Genomic DNA, 22,725 nt, shown 5'->3' on the forward strand with positions numbered 1-22,725 from the left:
AGAAGCATGTACAGTATCTCGGCCCTCCTGAAGTACAGGTTCTAGGCAGGGAGACCATAAGCATGGGAATAAATAAACAAGCAAGATAACTACACATGGTGATGAGTGCCAGGCTAGGAATAACAGAGTGACGAGAAAGGAAGAAACGAGGTGGGAGAAGGCCAGGCGCGGTGGCTCATACCTGTAAGCCCAGCACTTTGGGAAGCTGAGGCAGGTGGATCACTGGAGGTCAGGAGTTCCAGACCAACCTGGCCAACATGGTGAAACCCTGTCTCTACTAAAAATACAAAAACTAGCTGGGCGTGGTGGCAGGTGCCTTTAATCCCAGCTACTCAGGAGGCTGAGGCAGGAGAATCACTTCAACCGGGGAGGCAGAGGTTGCAGTGAGCCGAGATTACACCACTGCACTCCATCCTGGGCAACAGAGCGAGAATCTGTCTCAGAAAAATAAAATAAAACAAGATGGGAGAGGCAGGTGCTACTCTAGACAGGGCAGTCAGGGAGGGCCTCTCTGAGGAGGTGACACCTAAGCTGAGACCTGAAGGAAAGGTAGGCATTGAGCGAGTTGGAGAGTTGGCAGAGTGTGCTTGGCAGAGGGAGCAGTACATGGCAAGGCCCTGAGGCAGGAGCACATTGCTGAGTTTGAGGAACAGCAGAGACTCTGGGGCTGGGGCTGTGGGAGGGAGGACGGGTGTGGGCAGAGTAGAGAGCATGAAATATGTGGTGGATGACGGTAGGAATTTTGGATTTTATTCTAAAAGGTGTCAAGTGGGGAGGCCACAAGGTCCTGTTGACATTTCCAGAGCTCCCTCTGGCTCCTGTGTGCACAGACGGCCGTGGAGAGCTAGCCTGGAAGCAGAGATAGCGGCAGCGAGGCTCTTGTGTGAGTCAGATGACACCCCCCACCCTAACTGCGTGTTCCTTTTCCTCCCTCGTCAGCCTCGGGCACCTCGTCCGCCCCTGTGGTCTCCATCCACCCGCCACAGCTCACAGTGCAGCCCGGGCAACTGGCGGAGTTCCGCTGCAGCGCCACAGGGAGCCCCACGCCCACCCTTGAGTGGACAGGTGAGGCCGTGATGGGAATGACATTCAGGGCCTGACTCCCCTGGGTGTGGGAGGGGAGGGGCAGGACTCTGAGCAGGCTTGGTGGGTGCTGACCCCGCATCTGCTCGTCAGGGGGTCCTGGCGGCCAGCTCCCTTCGAAGGCACAAATCCGTGGTGGTATCCTGCGCCTGCCAGCCGTCGAGCCCACAGATCAGGCCCAGTACCTGTGCCGAGCCCACAGCAGCGCTGGGCAGCAGGTGGCCAGGGCTGTGCTCCACGTGCATGGTGAGAGTCCAGGCTCAGGGTGGGGACCGGGAGTGTGTTCAGCCCAGGGCATGTTCTCACAGCACTCTGTCTGCAGGGGGCAGTGGACCCAGAGTCCAAGTGAGCCCAGAGAGGACTCAGGTCCACGAAGGCCGCACCGTCAGGCTGTACTGCAGGGCTGCAGGCGTGCCCAGCGCCACCATCACCTGGAGGAAGGAAGGGGGCAGCCTCCCACCACAGGTGAGGAGATGGACCCACCCAGGAGGCCCACTGGCTCTGTAGAGAGTCCCAACCACACCCCACCTCCACGCCCCACCCCACCTCCTCCTCTGTGGCTCCCTTCATCTCCAAGACGGTGGCCTCCTGCCTCTGCATCATCAGGGAGCCCCTGGCATCCTCCTGGCTGCCTGGCGTTTGTCCTCCTTCATGCCCCACTGGGCCCTAATATTGGCCCTGCACCTGCCTCTCCCTTTTATGCCCTGTCTGTCCCCCTGGTGAGCCGTTGTCCAGCCGCCTCTGGTGCAGCTGACCCTTCTCATCCGTGGCAGGCCCGGTCGGAGCGCACAGACATCGCCACACTGCTCATCCCAGCCATCACGACTGCTGATGCCGGCTTCTACCTCTGCGTGGCCACCAGCCCCGCAGGCACTGCCCAGGCCCGAATCCAAGTGGTTGTCCTTTCAGGTGCGGGTCCTCTGGGAACGGAGGGGTGGGGAGGGCAAGCCAGGGCTCCCCTGGGGCCTGCTGACCCCTACTCTGTCCCCAGCCTCAGATGCCAGCCCACCACCAGTCAAGATTGAGTCCTCATCACCTTCCGTGACAGAAGGGCAGACACTCGACCTCAACTGTGTGGTGGCAGGGTCGGCCCACGCCCAAGTCACCTGGTACAGGCGAGGGGGCAGCCTGCCTCCCCACACCCAGGTATGTGGGCCCTCCCCACACCTAGGTATGTGGGCCCTGAGCCTATGGCAGGGTACCAGGGTGCAGGGGCTGTGGCGGAGGCGGGGGCCTGTACATGGGGCGGGGGAGGCGGCACACTGCCCCACACGTTCCAACAGCAGAAGCCAGGCCTCATCTCCCACCCCACCAGCTTCCAGCATGGGATGGCTCAGAGCAGAGCCAGTGAGTTTGAATGAATCACTGAGGCTGAGGGAGTGGTGACGACAGCCACCGTCCCTGTCCTCACGTACCTCTGCCTCCCCCTGGTGCAGGTCCACGGCTCCCGACTGCGGCTCCCCCAGGTCTCACCAGCTGATTCTGGAGAATATGTGTGTCGCGTGGAGAATGGATCGGGCCCCAAGGAGGCCTCCATTACTGTCTCTGTCCTCCACAGCACCCATTCTGGCCCCAGCTACACCCCAGGTGAGGAGCCAGGTGCAGCTGGGCCATGGCTGAGCCCTAGGCGCTCCCAGGGAAGATGGTCGGTGGCTTCTTCAGTGGCACCAGGACAGAAGGGTCGTTCCAGGCAGGCTTTGACCCTTCAGTGCCTGCTCAGAGAGAGGAGGGGGCTAAATGGACGGGAGGGGGTCTAAGGCTGGTCCAGCTTACCTGGGCTCGCTGTGAGGGACTGTTTCAGAATTTGACAGGAAGCAGCAGTGTCCGGGTTGAACACTAAGCGGGGAACTGGCCGACCTGGTTCAAATCCCAGATCTGTCCCTTAGCAGCCTTGAGCTAGCTTTTACCTTTTGGGGCCTCAGATTCATCTATGAAATGGAGCAGTTACCACCCACCTGCTTGGTCATGGTGTGGTTTAAAGGAGACGGTGTCTGTGCAAAGTACTTGTGAGCACACAGACGATGCCCTGTGGAAGGGAGGTATCTCATTGTCATCTGCATCCTGGGGCGCAGCCTGTGTAGTAAAGCTTGCTGGTTCCCTACAGACCAGAGAAGCTCATCATCAAGAAGTCATGGTTGGGTCAGTGGGGCTCCAGCTTGTGGTTAGAGGTTGGGGAGGGAAGAAGCCATACTCAACTGGCCATGTGGAGGCAGGAGGGTGTGGCCCTAGTCCCAGAAAGGCTACCTGTCGGCCATCCCCACTAGGGCCTGGTCACAGCCCAGAGCCCTCTGCCCCAGGGCTACAGGTTACAGCCCAAGAGTCCAGGCCTCTGAGCAGCCCCTCTGTGTCCAGCGCCCGGCAGCACCCGGCCCGTCCGCATTGAGCCCTCCTCCTCACACGTGGCTGAAGGGCAGACCCTGGATCTGAACTGCGTGGTACCCGGGCAGGCCCATGCCCAGGTCACATGGCACAAGCGTGGGGGCAGCCTCCCTGCCCGGCACCAGGTATGGCAGCGTCCGGGACCACCTTGCTGGAGGGGCTGGATGGGACTGTTCCGACCCCCTCCCAACCCACCCCATTTGCACACAGACCCACGGCTCGCTGCTGCGGCTGCACCAGGTGACCCCGGCTGACTCAGGCGAGTACGTGTGCCGTGTGGTGGGCACCTCCGGCCCCCTGGAGGCCTCAGTCCTGGTCACTATCGAGGCGTCTGTCATCCCTGGTGAGTGACTCCCAGTGATGTGGAAAGCTGGAGGAGGCAGACAGCCCTCCAGGGTCGTGAGATCCCAGTGACCCCTGTTGCTGACAGGGCAGGAGACCCACACTGGAGCTGGCTGCAGGGCCCTGCCCAGGCAGACCCCACAGACCCCACCCGTCAGAGTAACCACCGCCTTCCCATCACACTTCGCTTTGGCCACATGACTCCTCAGGCGTCCCTTCCCACCTCCTCTTCCTCTCTCCAAGCCTCCACTACCCTCATCTCTCTCACTTCTTCACTCCCCTCTGCAAGGCGTGGCCCATGCCCTGGTCCTCCCATTGGGGTTGCTGAGCTGAGGGCATCAAGCCCAGGCCCCCAGGTGCCCGAAAACCTGGACCTGGCCTTGGAACCCTGGGCTGAGCTAGCTGCAGGGTGGGCGACCCCTGCCCTCTCATCTCAGGAGCATCTACAACTCTCACTCCCATCTCCACTGCCGCAGGACGCGTCCCACCTGTCAGGATCGAGTCTTCATCCTCCACAGTGGCCGAGGGGCAGACTCTGGATCTGAGCTGTGTGGTAGCAGGGCAGGCCCATGCCCAGGTCACATGGTATAAGCGCGGGGGCAGCCTCCCTGCCCGGCACCAGGTACAGGGCACCAGGAATGTGGGATGGGGCCATGGACAGTGGGTTGTAGGGTCCTGGCCCCTAGGCTGAGGGGCCGGCACTTCCTAGATCGGGGGGAAGGGGTGGGGCATCTGCTTGCCTCCAGGGAGCCCCACTCTCACACTTCTCTCCACGGCTGCCCAGGTTCGTGGCTCCCGCCTGTACATCTTCCAGGCCTCCCCTGCCGATGCGGGACAATACGTCTGCCGGGCCAGCAACGGCATGGAGGCCTCCATCACGGTCACAGTAACTGGGACCCAGGGGGCCAACTTAGCCTACCGTGAGTGGGGCCACTAGGCTGGGCTGGGATGCAGAGAACAGGCTGAGTCAGCTTCAGAGAACAGGAGTGACCGGTGACCATCTTATCCCTCAGCTGCCGGCAGCACCCAGGCCATCCGCATCGAGCCCTCCTCCTCACAGGTGGCTGAAGGGCAGACCCTGGATCTGAACTGCGTGGTGCCTGGGCAGTCCCATGCCCAGATCACATGGCACAAGCGTGGGGGCAGCCTCCCTGTCCGGCACCAGGTATAGGACTGGAGGACAGACAGACCACGAAGAGGAACCAGGGTCCCTGGGTGGCGGAGGTTATTGGGGGGAGGGCTAGAGGCTCCCCTGAGATCGGGAAGCCCTGGACCCCATTGCAGAGATGTATAGTGCAGTGGTTAGAACCCAGAATTGGGACTGACCAACCTGGGTGTGAATTCTGGCCCCACCACTTAGCTTGTGACCTCGGACAAATTACTTAACCTCTCTGTGCTATAGTTTCAGGGCCTATAAAATGGTAAGAATAGTATGTACTTTACAGAATTATCTTAAATATTTATATATATGCAAAATCCTCAGAGCTTAGGCTCACAGAAAGTACCCTAAGCTGTTAATATTACTATAATACCATTAGCTCTTGTTGTTACTGTAATTTGTAGAATTTAGGATACCACTGATTGCAAGATCCACTATGATTTTATGTACCTCTAAGAAAAAGCTTCCATTTGTAAGGTTATTCATTTTAGATGCATCTTGATTTTGGAGGCATTGAAATGTGTGTCTAGAATTGATGAGATGTGGTATGAGTATGTACCCAGCTCACTGGGGCTCCTGGGGTCAACCACCTGGCTCCTGGACAAGAGTCCCCCTTCCCCATGTGAAGGACAGGGAAAGTGATCCAGAGCTGGTGGCCAGGCCTTGGGGGTCAGAGTGAGGCAGGATTGCAGGTTATAGGAGCAGGGGTGTCCTGAGGACTCTCTCTGACTCACCCCCATTCTGACCAGACCCACGGCTCCCTGCTGAGACTCTACCAAGTGTCCCCCGCCGACTCAGGCGAGTATGTGTGCCGAGTGGTGGGCAGCTCCGTGCCTCTAGAGGCCTCCGTCCTGGTCACCATTGAGCCTGCGGGCTCAGTGCCTGGTGAGTAGCTCTCAGGGAGGGCAGGGCTGGAGGCCCAAAGTGGGAGGTTCCCCACTCTTGCAATGGCAGGATCGGGAGGCCAAGCTACAGACTGCACCTGCCGTGAGACCAGGAGCCCCATCTCATCTCACCTCCCAGCCAGCTATTGACCCTTTGCCCTCTGTCCCCAGCACTTGGGGTCACCCCCACAGTCCGGATCGAGTCATCATCTTCGCATGTGGCTGAAGGGCAGACCCTGGATCTGAACTGCCTCGTTGCTGGTCAGGCCCATGCCCAGGTTACATGGCACAAGCGTGGGGGCAGCCTCCCGGCCCGGCACCAGGTAGGAGGCAGGAGCTAAGGAAGCTTGAAGGACCCTGTAGCTGCAGTACAAGAGCATAGGCTTGACCGGGCACAGTGGCTCACGCCTGTAATCCCAGCACTTTGGGAGGCCAAGGTGGGAGGATCACGAGGTCAGGAGTTCGAGACCAGCCTTTCGGACATAATGAAACCCCATCTCTACTAAAAATACACAAATTAGCCGGGCGTAGTGGTGTGTGCCTATAATCGCAGCTTCTCAGGGGGCTGAGGCAGGAGAATCGCTCGAACCCAGGAGGCGGAGGTTTCAGTGAGCCAAGATCGTGCCATTGCACTCCAGCATGGGCGACAGAGCAAGACTCCATCTCAAAAAAAAAAAGACCATAGGCTTTGAACTCAGGCACATTCAAGTTCAGACACTGTTCCGCCACTTGCATGCTGTGTGACTTTAGGCCAGTCACTTGTCACTTGATTCCCTGTCCCTCAGTGTCCTCGTCTGCCAAATGGGCTCATGCTGCCTACCTCATCTCCCCTGTAGCATGTCAACAAACACTGGTCCCCACTTTTCTCTGGTGCCAAGTCTCAGGCGTCCCTGGCATGGGTGAGGTGGGAGGCTAGACCCAGTCCTGACACTGGGGCGGGAGATAGGAAGGCACAAGGTAGTTTCCCCTGGAAGAGCTTCCATCAAGTTCCAGCTGGCTGGGCTGGGAGTGGCACCCAGGAAGGGAACAGAAGCTTGGCATGAGCCGCAGTGCCTGGTTCTGAGCCTGCCTCCTCCCTCCTGACCCTCCTAGGTGCATGGCTCGAGGCTACGGCTGCTCCAGGTGACCCCAGCTGACTCAGGGGAGTACGTGTGCCGTGTGGTTGGCAGCTCAGGCACCCAGGAAGCCTCGGTCCTTGTCACCATCCAGCAGCGCCTTAGCGGTTCCCACTGTGAGTGTCTAGGGGGTCATGCAAATGGTAGAGGGCTGGGGGGCCCCCACTGCAGCCTCAGCAGCTCCCACACCCTGCCTTCCATCTTGCCCTCCCAGCCCAGGGCGTGGCATACCCCGTCCGCATCGAGTCCTCCTCAGCCTCCCTGGCCAATGGACACACCCTGGACCTCAACTGCCTGGTTGCCAGCCAGGCTCCCCACACCATCACCTGGTATAAGCGTGGAGGCAGCTTACCCAGCCGGCACCAGGTACAGGGCCAGCAGGTGGGGAGGGCAAAAGCAGGGCACACCAGCCCCCAGCGGGAAAAGAGGGAACTCTCAGAACCTCACTCTGTGCTCATTCAGTCATTCAACAAACATTGAGTATCCTTGCTGGATGGGTCCTAGACTGGTGCTGAGAATACAGAAATAAGGCTCCCTGACCTCAGGGAGATCCACTTATGCGCCAAATCTCACTGAAAAGCTGCTCCGGGCCATGTCCTGTGCCTGGCACTGAAGATTCTGGATGGAATGAGACAGTTGCCTGCTCTCAGGCAGCTCGCAGGCTGTGGGAGCCCCAGCAGGATACTCGGTCAACCCTGCGGAGGGCCTTAACAGGCTTTCTGGAGGGGTGACGAAAGGCTAGTCCACCCCAGCCCAGAGACAGGCCATGTGCTATGCTGGGAGCTTCAGGAAGGCCACTGAGGAGGCAAGGCAGGGGGGCTCCCAGAGTCCAGGGGGCAGTGGCAGCAGTGCCCAAGACGTAGAGGTGCTGCCCACACCTACACCTCCTGCCACCTGCTTCCTGCAGATCGTGGGCTCCCGGCTGCGGATCCCTCAGGTGACTCCGGCGGACTCGGGCGAGTATGTGTGTCATGTCAGTAACGGTGCAGGCTCTCGGGAGACCTCGCTTATCGTCACCATCCAGGGCAGCGGCTCCTCCCATGGTGAGAGCAGAGAGGGCAGGGGGTCAAGACAAGTGGTATAGGGGGTGGCAGAGAAGTCCCCGGTGCCATCCCTGTTACCTCACTCTGGCTGCGTGGTCCACACCCCTCTGTCCCCAGTGCCCAGCGTCTCCCCACCAATCAGGATCGAGTCCTCTTCCCCTACGGTGGTAGAAGGGCAGACCTTGGATCTGAACTGTGTGGTCGCCAGGCAGCCCCAGGCTATCATCACATGGTACAAGCGTGGAGGCAGCCTTCCCTCCCGACACCAGGTACAGAGTGGAGCCATGGCAGCAGGGGTGGAACCCTGGTCTCCTGGGGTGAGCAGAGCAGGCTCCCTGTCTCATGGACTGGGCCCTGGGTAGACAGACAGCAGCCTCGACAGGCTGAGCAGGAAGGCCTGAGCCCTCCACTCCCTCTTCCTCTCCTTCCCCATCTGCACGCCCAGACCCATGGCTCCCACCTGCGGTTGCACCAAATGTCTGTGGCTGACTCGGGCGAGTATGTGTGCCGGGCCAACAACAACATTGATGCCCTGGAGGCCTCCATCGTGATCTCCGTCTCCCCTAGAGCTGGCAGCCCCTCCGGTGAGTCTGCCCAGGAAAGGGACAAGGGATGCAGGCAACAGTGTTCCCTGGGGAGAAGGAACTTTCGGGTCAGAGTCCTCAGACCTGGTGGTACTCAGGCAAGGGCCAGTGGAAAGATGTGTGGGTTCAAAGGCCGGGCGCGGTGGCTCGTGCCTGAAATCCCAGCACTTTGGGAGGCTAAGGCGGGTGGATCACTTGAGCCTAGGACCCCTGGACAACATGATAAAAGCCATCTCTACTAAAAATACAAAAATTAGTCCGGCGTTGTTACTTATAGTCCCAGCTACTTGGGAGGCTGAAGTGGGAGACTTGCTTGAGCCCAGGAGGTTGAGGCTGCAGTGAGCTGTGATTCACTGTGCTCCAGCCTAAGCAACAGGAGTGAAACACCATCTCAAAAAAAACAGCCCTGGGTTCAAATTCTGCTGCTTGTACCACTAAGGGACTTAAAGAGTTACCTTCCCCTCTCAGCCTCAGCTTCCACCAGTGAAATGGGGGCATTGACCTTTCCAACCTCTCAGAAGTACACTGTTCAATACAGTGGCTACGGCTACCCCATTTCTAACATTTCAAGTTCTCAATAGCCACATGTGGCTTACAGCCACTGTCTTGGCCTGTGCAGATAAAAAACATTTCCATCATGGCAGGAAGTTTATGGACTTTGTGAGGGTTAAGTGAGTTAGTGCATTTAATGTGCTTAGAGCAGTGCCTGGCATGCCATAAGTGCTTCCTAAGTGTTGACTATTATTATTATTATTATTATTATTATTATTTTTGAGAGGGAATCCCAGGCTGGAATGCAGTGGCGCAATCTCAACTCACTGCAACTTCCGCTTTCCAGGTTCAAGCGTTTCTCCTGTGTCAGCCTCCCAAGTAGCTGGGACTACAGGCACATGCCACCATGCCCCACTAATTTTTGTATTTTTAGTAGAGACAGGGTTTCACCATATTGGTCAGGCTGGTCTCAAACTCCTGACCTCAGGTCATCCACCCACCTTGGCCTCCCAGAGTGCTGGGATTACAGGCATGAACCACCATGCCCAGCCAAGTGTTAACTATTATTATTACCCTGGGGGGTGAGATTTTCCATGGCAGAGGGTCCCACCAACCCTGTTCCCAAATCTGACAATGGCTGAGCTGACTCACTGGTCTCTGTTCCCCCAGCCCCTGGCAGTTCCATGCCCATCAGGATTGAGTCATCATCCTCACACGTGGCCGAAGGGCAGACCCTGGATCTGAACTGCGTGGTCCCCGGGCAGGCCCATGCCCAGGTCACTTGGCACAAGCGTGGGGGCAGCCTCCCCAGCCACCATCAGGTACGCAGCCGGCAGGAAATGGTGGGAGGGCCGCTGGATGTGGGGGCCCTGGCTAGCTCTGCTAGGATGGAGACCTAGGAGCCCCTGTGGGGTGCAGAGGTTAGACCCTGGCCCCAGGCTTTCAGAGATTCCAGACTGGCACCTGACTCTGTTCCTCTGTCCTGTCCCCTGTTCAGGCCCACGGCTCACGACTACGGCTGCACCAGGTGTCCCCGGCCGACTCGGGTGAATACGTGTGCCAGGTGATGGGCAGCTCTGGCCCCCTGGAGGCCTCAGTCCTGGTCACCATTGAAGCCTCTGGCTCAAGTGCTGTCCACGTTCCCGGTGAGGGTCCCTGCAGTGGGACTGGGAGGACAGAGGAGGGAGGAAGGGACAGAGAGCCAGTGGGCAGAACTGGGAGAAGGAAACACTTTCTGGCACTTGGCGAGAACGGCCGCTCTGATTCCAGACTTTACCTCCTGCCACCCACATGGTCCCCGGACCGAGGAGCCAGCGTAAGTGGAGTGGCTCCTATCCCTCTCCACAGCTTGTGAGCACAGGCTTTGGAGTCTGGCATCTGTGCATGAGTCCCAGCTCCTCTGGCCACACTTGGAGATGTTGCACAAGGGACTTCAGCTTTCCATGTGTCACTGTCCCTTATCTGTAAAGAAGAGGTAGTAGTGCTCTTGTATTCTACTATCTAATTACAGAGTTCCCAAAAGCCTGGGACTGCACCTCTGTGAGTATTGGAAGGTGATTTATACATCTTTATTAGGGCCGGTGCGGTAACTCACACCTGTAATCCCAGCACTTTGGGAGGCCAAGGTGGGCGGATTGCCTGAGCTCATGACCAGTCTGGTCTCAGAGTTCGAGACCAGTCTGGACCACATAGTGAAACCGCACCTCTACTAAAAATACAAAAGTTACCTGGGCATGGTGGCACATGCTATTAGTCCTAGCTACTCGGGAGGCTGAAGCACGAGAATCACTTGAACCCAGGAGGCGGAGGTTGCAGTGCGCCGAGATTGCACCACTGCACTCCAGCCTGGGTGACAGAGTGAAACCCTTTGTCTCCAAAAATAAATAAATAAATAAATAAATGCCTTTATTAGTACTGGTGACATATAAGGGACAAAAAAACACATCAAGCTTGTCCTTATTTCTTGGAAATCTTTGTTTATGATGGGGCTAAGTAGTTAAGGTTTTTTAAAAGTGAATCAGTTGAAAGGAAAATGTCCAGTAATTAATAGCACATGGGGCACATGCTATGCAGAAATCATAAGGGGATACAGATTGCTAAGTAGTAAACATGATCCAGCACCTCTTAGGTGCTAGGCCCTGTCATATTTACACATATTAGTTCATTTTGTCTTCACAACAGCCCTTTGAGGTAGATGGCATTGTTCTCTCCAGTTTACAGATGGGGAAACTGAGACTCAGGTGAAGTTCTTTTCCAAAGGTCATACTGCTAATCAATGGCAGAGCTAGGATTTGAATCCAGGCAGTCTGGCCCCAGAGTCTGGGTTCTTAGCCACATTCTCTCCAAGTTTGCCAAACATTAGGGGCCTCGTGGTCTGTGTGGAGGTGTCTAGACCTGAGCCCTGGCCCCACTGGTGCTGGGAGCAAGGGAGGAAGAGGAGATGGTGGGGCTACTGCCTGGGGGCGGGACTGGGGGAATGAAAAGTGTCTCCACCTCCCAGGCTAGCCCAGCTGCTCCAGGCCTCAATGGAATGGGAAGGGAAAGAAGCCATGTCCCAAATGGCCTCTGGTCCTAACATCTGGGCCCCAGGGGAAGGGCTGAGGGCATCAGGGTGGGTATCTCAGCTCACTGACCTCTCCCCTGTGCCCCAGCCCCAGGTGGAGCCCCACCCATCCGCATCGAGACCTCCTCCTCCCGAGTGGCCGAAGGGCAGACCCTGGATCTGAAGTGCGTAGTGCCCGGGCAGGCCCACGCCCAGGTCACGTGGCATAAGCGTGGAGGAAACCTCCCTGCCCGGCACCAGGTAAAGGAGCTGGAGAAGGAGGCATGCCTCCTCCACACCCACAGCGGTCCTGCCTGAATCCAGCCCTGAAGGGAAAGTGGTCTCAGCAACCGGAGCTTGTGGGGAATGGCAGCAGGAGGTCACTGGGGTCAGGAAGTTGAGAGCAGGCTGGGCACAGCAGGGCCACCACCAGCCCCACACCATCTTGGTGCAAAATAGAAAAGGACACCTCTGGCCAGGTGCAGTGGCTCATGCCTGTAATCCCAGCACTTTGGGAGGCCGAGGCAGGTGGATCACTTGAGGTCAGGAGTTCAAAGCCAGCCTGGCCAACGTGACTAAACCAAAAATACAAAAATTGGCCAGGCGTGGTGGCAGACGCCTGTAATACCAGCTATTCGGGAGGCTGAGGCAGGAGAATCACTTGAACCCAGGAGGCAGAGGTTACGGTGAGCTGAGATTGCACCACTGCACTCCAGCCTAGATGACAGAGCGAGACACTGTCTCAAAAAAGAAAGAAAAGGGCACCTGTTACCCAAGGCTCTTGACTTCCTCCTACCAGAAAAACCATCCTACTAAACATGCCCTCCACAATGCAGACTGTCAAAGGGGTCGCTGCCAACAGGATGCACCTACATATCTGTGCATGGCAGTCCCAGGGTGTGGGTACCAGAGGCCTGGGCATCTGAAGGCTCCCAGCTCACCCTCCCCACTCTCACCCGACCTTGGCCAGGTCCACGGCCCACTGCTGAGGCTGAACCAGGTGTCCCCAGCCGACTCTGGCGAGTACTCATGCCAAGTGACTGGAAGCTCAGGCACCCTGGAGGCATCTGTCCTGGTCACAATTGAGCCCTCCAGCCCAGGCCCCATTCCTGGTGAGTGACAGGGAACAGTGGGTGATGCACAGGCGCGGTGCCCCTTCCCAGCGCTGCTCCTCTTCTCTCTCCCAGCCAGGCACTTACTGTTGCCTGCCGGCAGCGTTTCATACCACAGAGGATCAAGCCAACCCAGGTGTTCCCAAGTCTGACGATGGTCCCGTCCCCTCAACCAGGGGTCCCCAGCCCTGGGTGTCAGGAGGACACTTGAGTCCCCAGGGAAAGGAGACCCTTCTTAGGTTATATCAGCCCCTCTCAAGCCACTGCACCCCCAGGACCAACTGGAGTTGGCCTTCACTGCCACCACCTTCAGCCCCTGCCTTGATCCCGGGAGCCTGGCCTCTCTCACCCACCCGCTGTGCCCACAGCTCCAGGACTGGCCCAGCCCATCTACATCGAGGCCTCCTCTTCACACGTGACTGAAGGGCAGACTCTGGATCTGAACTGTGTGGTGCCCGGGCAGGCCCATGCCCAGGTCACGTGGTACAAGCGCGGGGGCAGCCTCCCCGCCCGGCACCAGGTACAGGGGCCAGGATGGGGAGGATTCCAGGGCAGGCAAGGTTAGACCTGCAGTTGCTTTCTGCACCCAAACCTCATGCAAACACCAGCCTGCTTGGGTACCCCAGGGGATAATACTTTTGGGGGACGAGATCACCAGCCTGCAAATCAGGAGACCTGGGTTTTTCTCTTGGCTCTGCAGCTGAATCATTTCCTGGGCCTCAGTTTCCTCCACTGTAAAGTTAGTGGGTTGGACTTCTAGGATTCTGGGAACAAAGCTTCCATCAGCCCTGCCAGCTGGGGCCCTGGACTCCCGAGAGAACTCTTGGGCACCAGCACAGGTGGGCTTGGGGACATTTCTTGTCCCGGGGACTTTGCCCTGATAACTGTCCCCTCGCTGCTCTGACAGACCCATGGCTCCCAGCTGCGGCTCCACCAGGTCTCCCCTGCTGACTCAGGCGAGTATGTGTGTCGTGCAGCTGGTGGCCCAGGCCCTGAGCAAGAAGCCTCCTTCACAGTCACTGTCCCACCCAGCGAGGGGTCTTCGTACCGTGAGTATGGCAGTGCCATGGGCAAGGGGGGAAGGGGAGGGCCCTGAAGCTGAGCCCACCCCTGCTGAGCCCAGCCCTCTGCCCCTTTGGCGCCAGGCCTTAGGAGCCCGGTCATCTCCATCGACCCGCCCAGCAGCACCGTGCAGCAGGGCCAGGATGCCAGCTTCAAGTGCCTCATCCATGATGGAGCAGCCCCCATCAGCCTCGAGTGGAAGACCCGGAACCAGGAGCTGGAGAGTGAGCCAGGCTGGCGGGCGGGTGGGCAAGCTGGGGGCAGGTGTGGGGGTGCCGTCATCCCCACTGTGCAAGGGTGGGGCGGAAGTCTGGACGCCCCACATTCATGGTGTGGCCCTGAATAAGGCCCTTCCCGTCTCTGTATGGCGAGGGCGCTGGACCCAGGAGTTTCCAAGGCCTTTGTTACCTTCTGCTCTCTGGGACTCTGTGAGCTGGACACACCCAGGCTGGAGGGGTGGGAGGCGTGGGCTCAGGGGCACAGGCTGGCAGCACCAAGACACGAGAAGGACCAGGTCAATCCTCTCTCACCCTCCCCCATGCAACCTTACAGACAACGTCCACATCAGTCCCAATGGCTCCATCATCACCATCGTGGGCACCCGGCCCAGCAACCACGGCACCTACCGCTGCGTGGCCTCCAATGCCTACGGCGTGGCCCAGAGTGTGGTGAACCTCAGTGTGCACGGTGAGGGGACGTTGACTCTGTGGGGCTCTGCCCTCCTGTTTCCAGCCGTGATTCTCAGCTCAGAGCCTCCAAGTTTAAATCCTCCTTCTACCACTGACTCTGTCTTGGGCATTCTCCCTCTCTGAGCCTCAGTTTCCGCCTCAGTGTGGTGTGGAGACAGGTGTCCACCCAGCGCTTACGAAGCTGGAGACCATGGCCGTGTGGGTGACCAGCAGAGCCCTGCCTGTGTGTCAGTGGTTGTCATTCCTCCGCACAGGGCCCCCTACAGTGTCCGTGCTCCCCGAGGGCCCCGTGTGGGTGAAAGTGGGAAAGGCTGTCACCCTGGAGTGCGTCAGTGCCGGGGAGCCCCGCTCCTCTGCTCGTTGGACCCGGGTCAGCAGCACCCCTGCCAAGTTGGAGCAGCGGACATATGGGCTCATGGACAGCCACGCAGTGCTGCAGGTGAAGCCGGGGCCGGTGCCTCTCTGGGTCTGAGGCCCAGTCCAGGGCCCAGCCTTGAGCAGGTGTTTGGAGGAGATAGTAGTGGATGGGCGGGTGGTGGTGAGTGGATGGAGAGAGGAAGGGAGGAATGGGATGGGATGGAATGGTTGGATGGCGAACAGACTGGAAGATGAGAGGGTAGAGAGAAGGAAGGTAGGAGAAGGAAGAAAGAATGAGTGGAAGGACGGGAGGGTGGGTCGAAGGCCAAGTGGATGGATGGACTAATGGGGTGTCATGAGGATCAGCCCTCAAGCAACCAGATGGGAGAACTAAAAACCAAGGAAAGGGCCAGGCATGGTGGCACGTGCCTGTAATCCCAGCACTTTGGGAGGCCAAGGCAGGAAGATCACTTGAGCCCAAGAGTTCAAGACCAGCCTGGGAGGCCGAGGTGGGTGGATCATCTGAGGTCAGGAGTTCGAGACCAGCCTGGCCAACATGGTGAAACCCCATCTCTACTAAAAATACAAAATTAGGCCGGGCGCGGTGGCTCACGCCTGTAATCCCAGCAATTTGGGAGGCTGAGGCGGGTGGATCACGAGGTCAGGAGATCAAGACCATCCTGGCTAACATGGTGAAACCCCGTCTCTACTAAAAATACAAAAAAAAAAAAGTCTGGGCATGGTGGCGGGCACCTGTAGTCCCAGCTACTCAGGAGGCTGAGGCAGGAGAATGGCGTGAACCCGGGAGGCGGAGCTTGCAGTGAGCCGAGATCGTGCCACTGCACTGTAGCCTGAGTGACAGAGCTGAGTGAGACCCTGTCTCAAAAAAAAAAAAAATACAAAATTAGCTGGGTGTCGTGGCACACACCTGTAGTCCCAGCTACTCGGGAGGCTGAGGCAGGAGAATTGCTTGAAACAGGGAGGCAGAGGCTGCAGTAAGCCGAGATCACGCCACTGCACTCCAGCCTGGACCAGACAGAGCAAGACTCCATCTCTAAATAAATAAATAAATAAATAAATAAATAAATAAATAAAAATTAAAAATAAAAATAAAATTAAAAATTAGCCAGGTATGGCAGCACATAACCTGTAGTCCCAGCTATTCAGGAGGCTGAGGCGAGAGGATTGCTTGAGCCCGGGAGGCAGAGGTTGCAATGAGCCAGGACGGTGCCACCACACTCCAACCTGGGCAACAGAGTAAGACCGTGTCTCAAAAAATAAATAAATAAATACCAAGGCAGGTAGAGGAAATAGGGAAAACCAAGCCAGAGCTGGGGCTGACATCAAAGTCCCCACTCAGTACCCACATAACCAGCCTCCTTGCTTTCTCCCAGATTTCATCAGCTAAACCATCAGATGCAGGCACTTACGTGTGCCTTGCTCAGAATGCACTGGGCACAGCACAGAAGCAGGTGGAGGTGATCGTGGACACAGGTGCCATGGCCCCCGGGGCCCCTCAGGTCCAAGCTGAAGAAGCTGAGCTGACTGTGGAGGCTGGACACACGGCCACCTTGCGCTGCTCAGCCACAGGTGTGGCCAGGGACTGGCACATAGGGCTGGCAGGGCAGGGATGCCCTGGGGTCTGAAATGTAGGCACATGTGATCTAGAGATGATGTCATGCCCAGGGGTGGGGAGTACGGGGAGACCGTGTTGATAGCATCCCCCAGTGATGGCTGAGGAACCCAGCTGGGGTCCCATAGAGGGACAGGATCACCCAGGGCCCTTCCTCACCACAGCCACCCTCTGCGGCTCCCTGAGGTAGCCCAGTGACTTCTGTCATCTTCCATTCAACTCCACAGGCAGCCCCGCACCCACTATCCACTGGTCCAAGCTGCGTTCCCCACTACCCTGGCAGCACCGGCTGGAAGGTGACACACTCATCATACCCCGGGTAGCCCAGCAGGACTCGGGCCAGTACATCTGTAATGCCACTAGCCCTGCTGGGCACGCTGAGGCCACCATCATCCTGCACGTGGAGAGTAAGGCCTCATCCCTTCTTTGTCTGCACCAAATGGAGATATGAGCCCCCCAATGAGGCTCCACCCCACACAGAACCCCAGGAACCCCATCCAGAGGTCTCCAGGCACAGCAGGGTCCCAGAGCCTGCCCTTGCCCGACACCCCGCCTGGGACCTTTGCTTTCCTTATCCCCGGTCCTCTGGGCTCACCATTCAGTTTTCCTGGACACCTGGATCCAACGACCTGCTGCCATTCTGACCTTTGCCCTCCCCCATCCTGACCTCTGTGTCCCCCTACCCAGGCCCACCGTATGCCACCACGGTCCCAGAGCACGCTTCGGTGCAGGCAGGGGAGACGGTACAGCTCCAGTGCCTGGCTCACGGGACACCCCCACTCACCTTCCAGTGGAGCCGCGTGGGCAGCAGCCTTCCTGGGAGGGCTACTGCCAGGAACGAGCTGCTGCACTTCGAGGGTGCAGCCCCTGAGGACTCAGGCCGCTACCGCTGCCGGGTCACCAACAAGGTGGGCTCAGCCGAGGCCTTTGCCCAGCTGCTCGTCCAAGGTAAGCAGCCCCGGCTCAGGGCTTAAGGGGGTCACCTTTCCTCTTGGCCCTCGATGACCCAGCTAGGCAGACTCAGGTGGGAAGGCCTCCCTCCATAACCCCACCTGGAATGCCCTCATCTCCCCTGCTCTCCAGGGCCCAAGGCAGGTCCAGGAAGCCCTCCATCACGTGTGCTCAGCTCCTCTAGCTCTCACGGCTGCACCCCCACTTTGGCACAGCCCTGGCACTGCCGAAGGAAACCATTCTGTGTACATAAGCACCCCAGTCAGCCTCCCCTGCTCGGCAGTGAGAATGCTCAGGGCAGGGCCTGGATCCAGGCATCTCAGCAGCCCTGGGCTTAATCGAGGGCGACACGGCCCAGGATGGGCTGGGTAAATGCTTGACAGGGACCACAGTGAATGAGTGACAGGAGCGCCCACCCCCGGCACGCCCAGGGCTTCAGTGGATCTTCAAAAGGCCCAGCATTTTCATGGCCTCCTGCATCAATGATACAAATGAGGGCTTTTGGGCCCAAACTCTTAAAGTAGCACAGCGTGTAGCCCTCTGGTCACGGGCCTGGACTGTGGACTCAGACCTGGGTTCAAAGCATAGCTTGGCCATTTGCTGGCTGTGCAACCTTGGCCAAGTCACTGAATCTTTTTGAGCCTCGGTTTCTTTTTTTTTTCTTTTTTTTTTTTTTCTTTTTTTTTTTTTGAGACAGAATCTCACTCTGTCACCCAGGCTGGAGTGCAATGGCACGATCTCGGCTCACTGCAACCTCTATCTCCCGGGTTCAAGCGATTTTCGTGCCTCAGCCTCCTGAGTAGCTGAGACTACAGGCATGCACCACCATGCTTGGCTAATTTTTGTGTTTTTAGTAGAGAAGAGGATTTGCCATGTTGGCTAGGCTGGTCTCGAACTCCTGACCTCAAGTGATCCACCCACCTCAGCCTCCCAAAGTGCTGGGATTATAAGAGTGAGCCACCACGCTCGGCCTGAGCCTCAGTTTATCTGTAAAGTGGAGAGAACAATGCCAACCACGTAGGCTGAGTTGGAAAGGTACACAGAGGTAAACACAGATGTAAAACTGTGGTTCACAGTAGGCACTTAGTAAATGGGGACAATATGCATCTGCCCCCGCCTCCTATCTGTCCCCTGCACGTGTCGGTGTCTTTGCCATGGCCAAGTCCCTGGATTCTCTCATTTAAACTGCAGGCAGAATAGGCTTTGCTGTCCTTCCTTAAAATGTCTGAGTCTGGCCGGGCGTGGTGCTCACGCCTGTAATCCTAGCACTTTGGGAGGCCGAGGCGGGCGAATTGCCTGAGCTCAGGAGTTCGAGACCAGCCTGGGCAACATGGTGAAACCCCGTCTCTACTAAAATACAAAAAAAAAAAAAAAATTAGCTGGGCGTGGTGGCAGGTGCCTGTAGTCCCAGCTACTCAGGAGGCTGAGGCAGGAGAATCGCTTGAACCCGGGAGGCAGAGGTTGCAGTGAGCCAAGATCGTGCCACTGTACTCCAGCCTGGGGACAGAGCAAGACTCCATCTCAAAAAAAAAAAAGTCTGAGTCCCTCCCACTCTTTTCGTGGCCTACCCTCCCCACCCAGAAGCGAGGAGCTGTGGAAACAGAGCCCAGCTCTCCACAGGCCCTTATCCGTGTTGGCAGAATGGCGGCTGCGAGTGCAGATGAATGAATCTGCCGCTGAAGGGGCTTTTTTCCCTGGTCAGAGAGGCTATGAGGAGAACATTGCTTGAATGTTGGGCTGGGGGTTTCCTGGGTCCCTAGAGGGACATCAGGGACATCACACACATGTACCTGCAGAACCTCATACCTGTCCCCGCAGGCCCTCCCGGCTCTCTCCCTGCCACCTCCATCCCAGCAGGGTCCACGCCCACCGTGCAGGTCACTCCTCAGCTAGAGACCAAGAGCATCGGGGCCAGCGTTGAATTCCACTGTGCTGTGCCCAGCGACCGGGGTACCCAGCTCCGTTGGTTCAAGGAAGGGGGTCAGCTGCCTCCGGGTCACAGCGTGCAGGATGGGGTGCTCCGGTGAGTGGGACCGGGGGCAGGACTGGACTTGGGCAGCACAGCCCAAGGCTCACAGTGAGCAGAGTTAAAGCACCTGCCTCAGGGGGCGTAACATGAAGCGCTGTTCTTGGACACATCACTTTACCTCTCTGAGCCTCAGTGTTCTCAGCTGTACAATGGGTTATATAAGACTGAATGAGGCTGGGCGCAGTGGTTTACGCCTGTAATCTCAGCACTTTGGGAGGCCGAGGCAGGCGGATCACCTGAGGTCAGGAGTTCAAGACCAGCCTGACCAACATAGAGAAACCCCGTCTCTACTAAAAATACAAAATTGGCTGGGCATGGTGGCACACGGCTGTAATCCCAGCTACTAGGGAGGCTGAGGCAGGAGAATCGCTTGAACCTGGGAGGCGGAGGTTGCGGTGAACCAAGATAGTGCCATTGCACTCCAGCCTAGGCAACAAGAGTGAAACTCCGTCTCAAAAGAAAAAAAAAAAAAAAGACTGAATGAGGTCCGGGCGTGGTGGCTCACGCCTATAATCCCAGCACTTTGGGAGGCCGAGGCTGGTGGATCACCTGAGGTCAGGAGTTTGAGACCAGCCTGGCCAACATGGCTAAACCCTGTCTCTACTAAAAATACAAAAATTAGCTGGGCGTGGTAGCAGTCACCTGTAATCACAACTACTCGGGAGGCTGAGACTGGAGAATTGCTTGAACCCAGGAGGCAGAAGTTGCAGTGAGCTGAGATTGTACCATTACACTTCAGCCTGGGCGACAAGAGCAAAACTCTATCTCAAAAAGAAAAAAGACTGAAAGACTATCTAAAGCACTTGCACAGTGCTTGGTGCTTGGAAGGCCTTCAGTAAACAGTGGCCCATTCAGCCGGGCGCAGTGGCTCACGCCTGTAATCCCAGCACTTTGGGAGGCGGAGGCGGGTGGATCACCTGAGGTTGGGAGTTCGAGACCAGCCTGACCAACATGGAGAAACCCCGTCTCCACTAAAAATACAAAATTGGCCGGGCATGGTGGCACATGCCTATAATCCCAGCTACTAGGGAGGCTGAGGCAGGAGAATCGCTTGAACCTGGGAGGCGGAGGTTGCAGTGAGCCGTGATCGTGCCATTGCACTCCAGCCTGGGCAAACAAGAGTGAAACTCCGCAAAAAAAAAAAAAAAAAAAAAAAAAAAAACAGTGGCCCATTCGTATTTATTATTAGTGGAGGAAAGAGAACAGACCCTGGGGCCAGAAATGTACGAATGACCCCAGATCTCAGCTCTGCTGCTTGATAATTGTAATCTTGAGCCCTAGACCATAAGGTCTTTGTCCAAAATGGCTGTGGTGCCCCCCAACCTGCCTGCCTACCTCTAATGGTTATTGGGAAACTAGAATGCAACACTTTGTGCTGTTCTTCGTCAGTTTTTAACGCCCACACAATTGCAAAGCATTCTTTTTTTTTTTTTTTTTGAGACAGAGTCTCACTATGTCACCCAGGCTGGAGTGCAATGGCACAACCTCCGCCTCCCGGGTTCATGTGATTCTCATGCCTCAGTCTCCCGAGTATCTGGGATTATAGGCATGCGCCACCACGCCTGGCTAATTTTTGTATTTTTAGTAGAAACAGGGTTTCACCATGTTGGCTAGGTTGGTCTCGAGTTCCTGATCTCAAGTGATCTGCCTGCCTCAGCCTCCCAAAGTGCTAGGATTACAGGCATGAGCCACTGTGCCCGGCCCAATTGCAAAGCATTCTATCAAATGTTTTCATTTTCCTGATGTCTTATTATTTTTTCTTTACAGAATCCAGAACTTGGACCAGAGCTGTCAAGGGACATATATTTGCCAGGCCCATGGACCTTGGGGGCAGGCCCAGGCCAGTGCCCAGCTGGTTGTCCAAGGTAGGAGGGTGGCTTCAGGCCTCTGCTAAGAGTAGGAAACAGAGATGAGAAAGGGAGAGAGGCACAGAGCCCAGACCCTGTTCCCCAGGAATCCCCCTAAATGTGTCAGAATAAAGAGAAATATTCTATTTTGCCTGGCTTGTGTCTAGCATAGAGTAAAAGGGGCTTGATAAATACTTCAAGGGAGGGAAGAAGGATATGGGTGGAGTGTGTGAGTGCTCAGATGAACTGATGAAGATTGAATCAGTGTGAACTGGGCATGGTGGAACACACCTGTGGCCCCAGCTACTCAGGAGGCTAAACTGGGAGCATTGCTTGAGCACATGAGTTCTAGGTTGCAGTGAGCTGTGATCACACCTGTGAATACAGCCAAGACCCTGTCTCTAAAAAAACAAAAGAATAAGTGGACACGTGAGTGAGTAAATGCATAAGACCTGACAAGTGAGTGTGTTTGTGAGTGAATGCATGAAAAAGCGAATGAGGAACGAATGAATGCTGGAGCTTCAGTGCTCACCTTTCTTTGGGCAGTCTATGGCCTCCCTCGGGCCAGGTCTGCAGTGACTGATCTCACTGGACCTCCGCCTCCCTCCTCCCCAGCCCTGCCCTCGGTGCTCATCAACATCCGGACGTCTGTGCAGACCGTGGTGGTCGGCCACGCCGTGGAGTTCGAATGCCTAGCACTGGGTGACCCCAAGCCTCAGGTGACATGGAGCAAAGTTGGAGGGCACCTGCGGCCTGGCATTGTGCAGAGCGGAGGCGTCGTCAGGATCGCCCACGTAGAGCTGGCTGATGCGGGACAATATCGCTGTACTGCCACCAACGCAGCCGGCACCACACAATCCCACGTGCTGCTGCTTGTGCAAGGTGAAGGCTGGTGGGGACTTTTGTTGGGGGACAGTGAGTGGGGCCAGGGCTTCTCCTGCCGTCATCTTCTGCCTGCCCGCTCTGCTCTTCCTTTCTGTTCGCTTGGGATATTTTCCATTGTGTGTATTTAAGGGGCAGGTTTCATAACAGGTGGCAGCAGCAGGGGATAAAAGTGAGATTCCCCCAGGGTAGCCTGGAATGTACAGGGAGAGAGCTAGGCCATAGAGCATCCAGAAAAAAAAAGAAACCTTGTCCTCATCGGCAGGGAGTGCCGGCTCTGCTGGGAGAGACTTGCAGCATGGTCTGAGGGCAGAGACATAACCCAGACAACAAACAGACCTAATAGAGAGTAAAACAAGGACAACAGATGCAGGGCAGACACAAACACTGTGTGCTCTTTAAAGGCAATTGCTTTTTACCCCAAGCCCTGTGACTTGCCTCCAAACTTTCTTTTTTTTTTTTTTTTTTTTGAGACGGAGTCTCGCTCTGTTGCCCAGGCTGGAGTGCAGTGGCCGGATCTCAGCTTACTGCAAGCTCCGC

General features: G+C 56.9%; 1 protein-coding gene across 4 annotated transcripts in view; it reads left to right on the plus strand.

Annotated features, from left to right (window-relative positions):
• HSPG2 (heparan sulfate proteoglycan 2) overlaps nucleotides 1–22,725 on the plus strand; it is a 115,887-nt gene that overhangs the window by 80,707 nt on the left and 12,455 nt on the right. For all 4 annotated transcript variants that reach the window (XM_007980126.3, XM_038001292.2, XM_038001330.2 and 1 more), the window contains 33 exons: nucleotides 940–1,065; nucleotides 1,177–1,329; nucleotides 1,406–1,548; nucleotides 1,857–1,992; nucleotides 2,075–2,229; nucleotides 2,520–2,670; nucleotides 3,436–3,587; nucleotides 3,673–3,805; nucleotides 4,281–4,426; nucleotides 4,589–4,724; nucleotides 4,818–4,969; nucleotides 5,713–5,848; nucleotides 6,019–6,170; nucleotides 6,940–7,078; nucleotides 7,177–7,328; nucleotides 7,870–8,005; nucleotides 8,123–8,274; nucleotides 8,451–8,589; nucleotides 9,751–9,902; nucleotides 10,079–10,226; nucleotides 11,733–11,884; nucleotides 12,594–12,735; nucleotides 13,104–13,255; nucleotides 13,643–13,784; nucleotides 13,881–14,021; nucleotides 14,350–14,484; nucleotides 14,741–14,925; nucleotides 16,238–16,433; nucleotides 16,704–16,883; nucleotides 17,164–17,424; nucleotides 19,246–19,450; nucleotides 21,224–21,321; nucleotides 21,919–22,185. In XM_007980126.3, the coding sequence (XP_007978317.3) occupies nucleotides 940–1,065; nucleotides 1,177–1,329; nucleotides 1,406–1,548; nucleotides 1,857–1,992; nucleotides 2,075–2,229; nucleotides 2,520–2,670; nucleotides 3,436–3,587; nucleotides 3,673–3,805; nucleotides 4,281–4,426; nucleotides 4,589–4,724; nucleotides 4,818–4,969; nucleotides 5,713–5,848; nucleotides 6,019–6,170; nucleotides 6,940–7,078; nucleotides 7,177–7,328; nucleotides 7,870–8,005; nucleotides 8,123–8,274; nucleotides 8,451–8,589; nucleotides 9,751–9,902; nucleotides 10,079–10,226; nucleotides 11,733–11,884; nucleotides 12,594–12,735; nucleotides 13,104–13,255; nucleotides 13,643–13,784; nucleotides 13,881–14,021; nucleotides 14,350–14,484; nucleotides 14,741–14,925; nucleotides 16,238–16,433; nucleotides 16,704–16,883; nucleotides 17,164–17,424; nucleotides 19,246–19,450; nucleotides 21,224–21,321; nucleotides 21,919–22,185 (5,145 nt within the window). The remainder of the gene's footprint in view (nucleotides 1–939; nucleotides 1,066–1,176; nucleotides 1,330–1,405; nucleotides 1,549–1,856; nucleotides 1,993–2,074; nucleotides 2,230–2,519; nucleotides 2,671–3,435; nucleotides 3,588–3,672; nucleotides 3,806–4,280; nucleotides 4,427–4,588; nucleotides 4,725–4,817; nucleotides 4,970–5,712; nucleotides 5,849–6,018; nucleotides 6,171–6,939; nucleotides 7,079–7,176; nucleotides 7,329–7,869; nucleotides 8,006–8,122; nucleotides 8,275–8,450; nucleotides 8,590–9,750; nucleotides 9,903–10,078; nucleotides 10,227–11,732; nucleotides 11,885–12,593; nucleotides 12,736–13,103; nucleotides 13,256–13,642; nucleotides 13,785–13,880; nucleotides 14,022–14,349; nucleotides 14,485–14,740; nucleotides 14,926–16,237; nucleotides 16,434–16,703; nucleotides 16,884–17,163; nucleotides 17,425–19,245; nucleotides 19,451–21,223; nucleotides 21,322–21,918; nucleotides 22,186–22,725) is intronic.

The sequence above is a fragment of the Chlorocebus sabaeus genome, chromosome 20 (genome assembly GCF_047675955.1).
Source record: "Chlorocebus sabaeus isolate Y175 chromosome 20, mChlSab1.0.hap1, whole genome shotgun sequence".
In the NCBI taxonomy this organism is placed as follows: domain Eukaryota; kingdom Metazoa; phylum Chordata; class Mammalia; order Primates; family Cercopithecidae; genus Chlorocebus; species Chlorocebus sabaeus.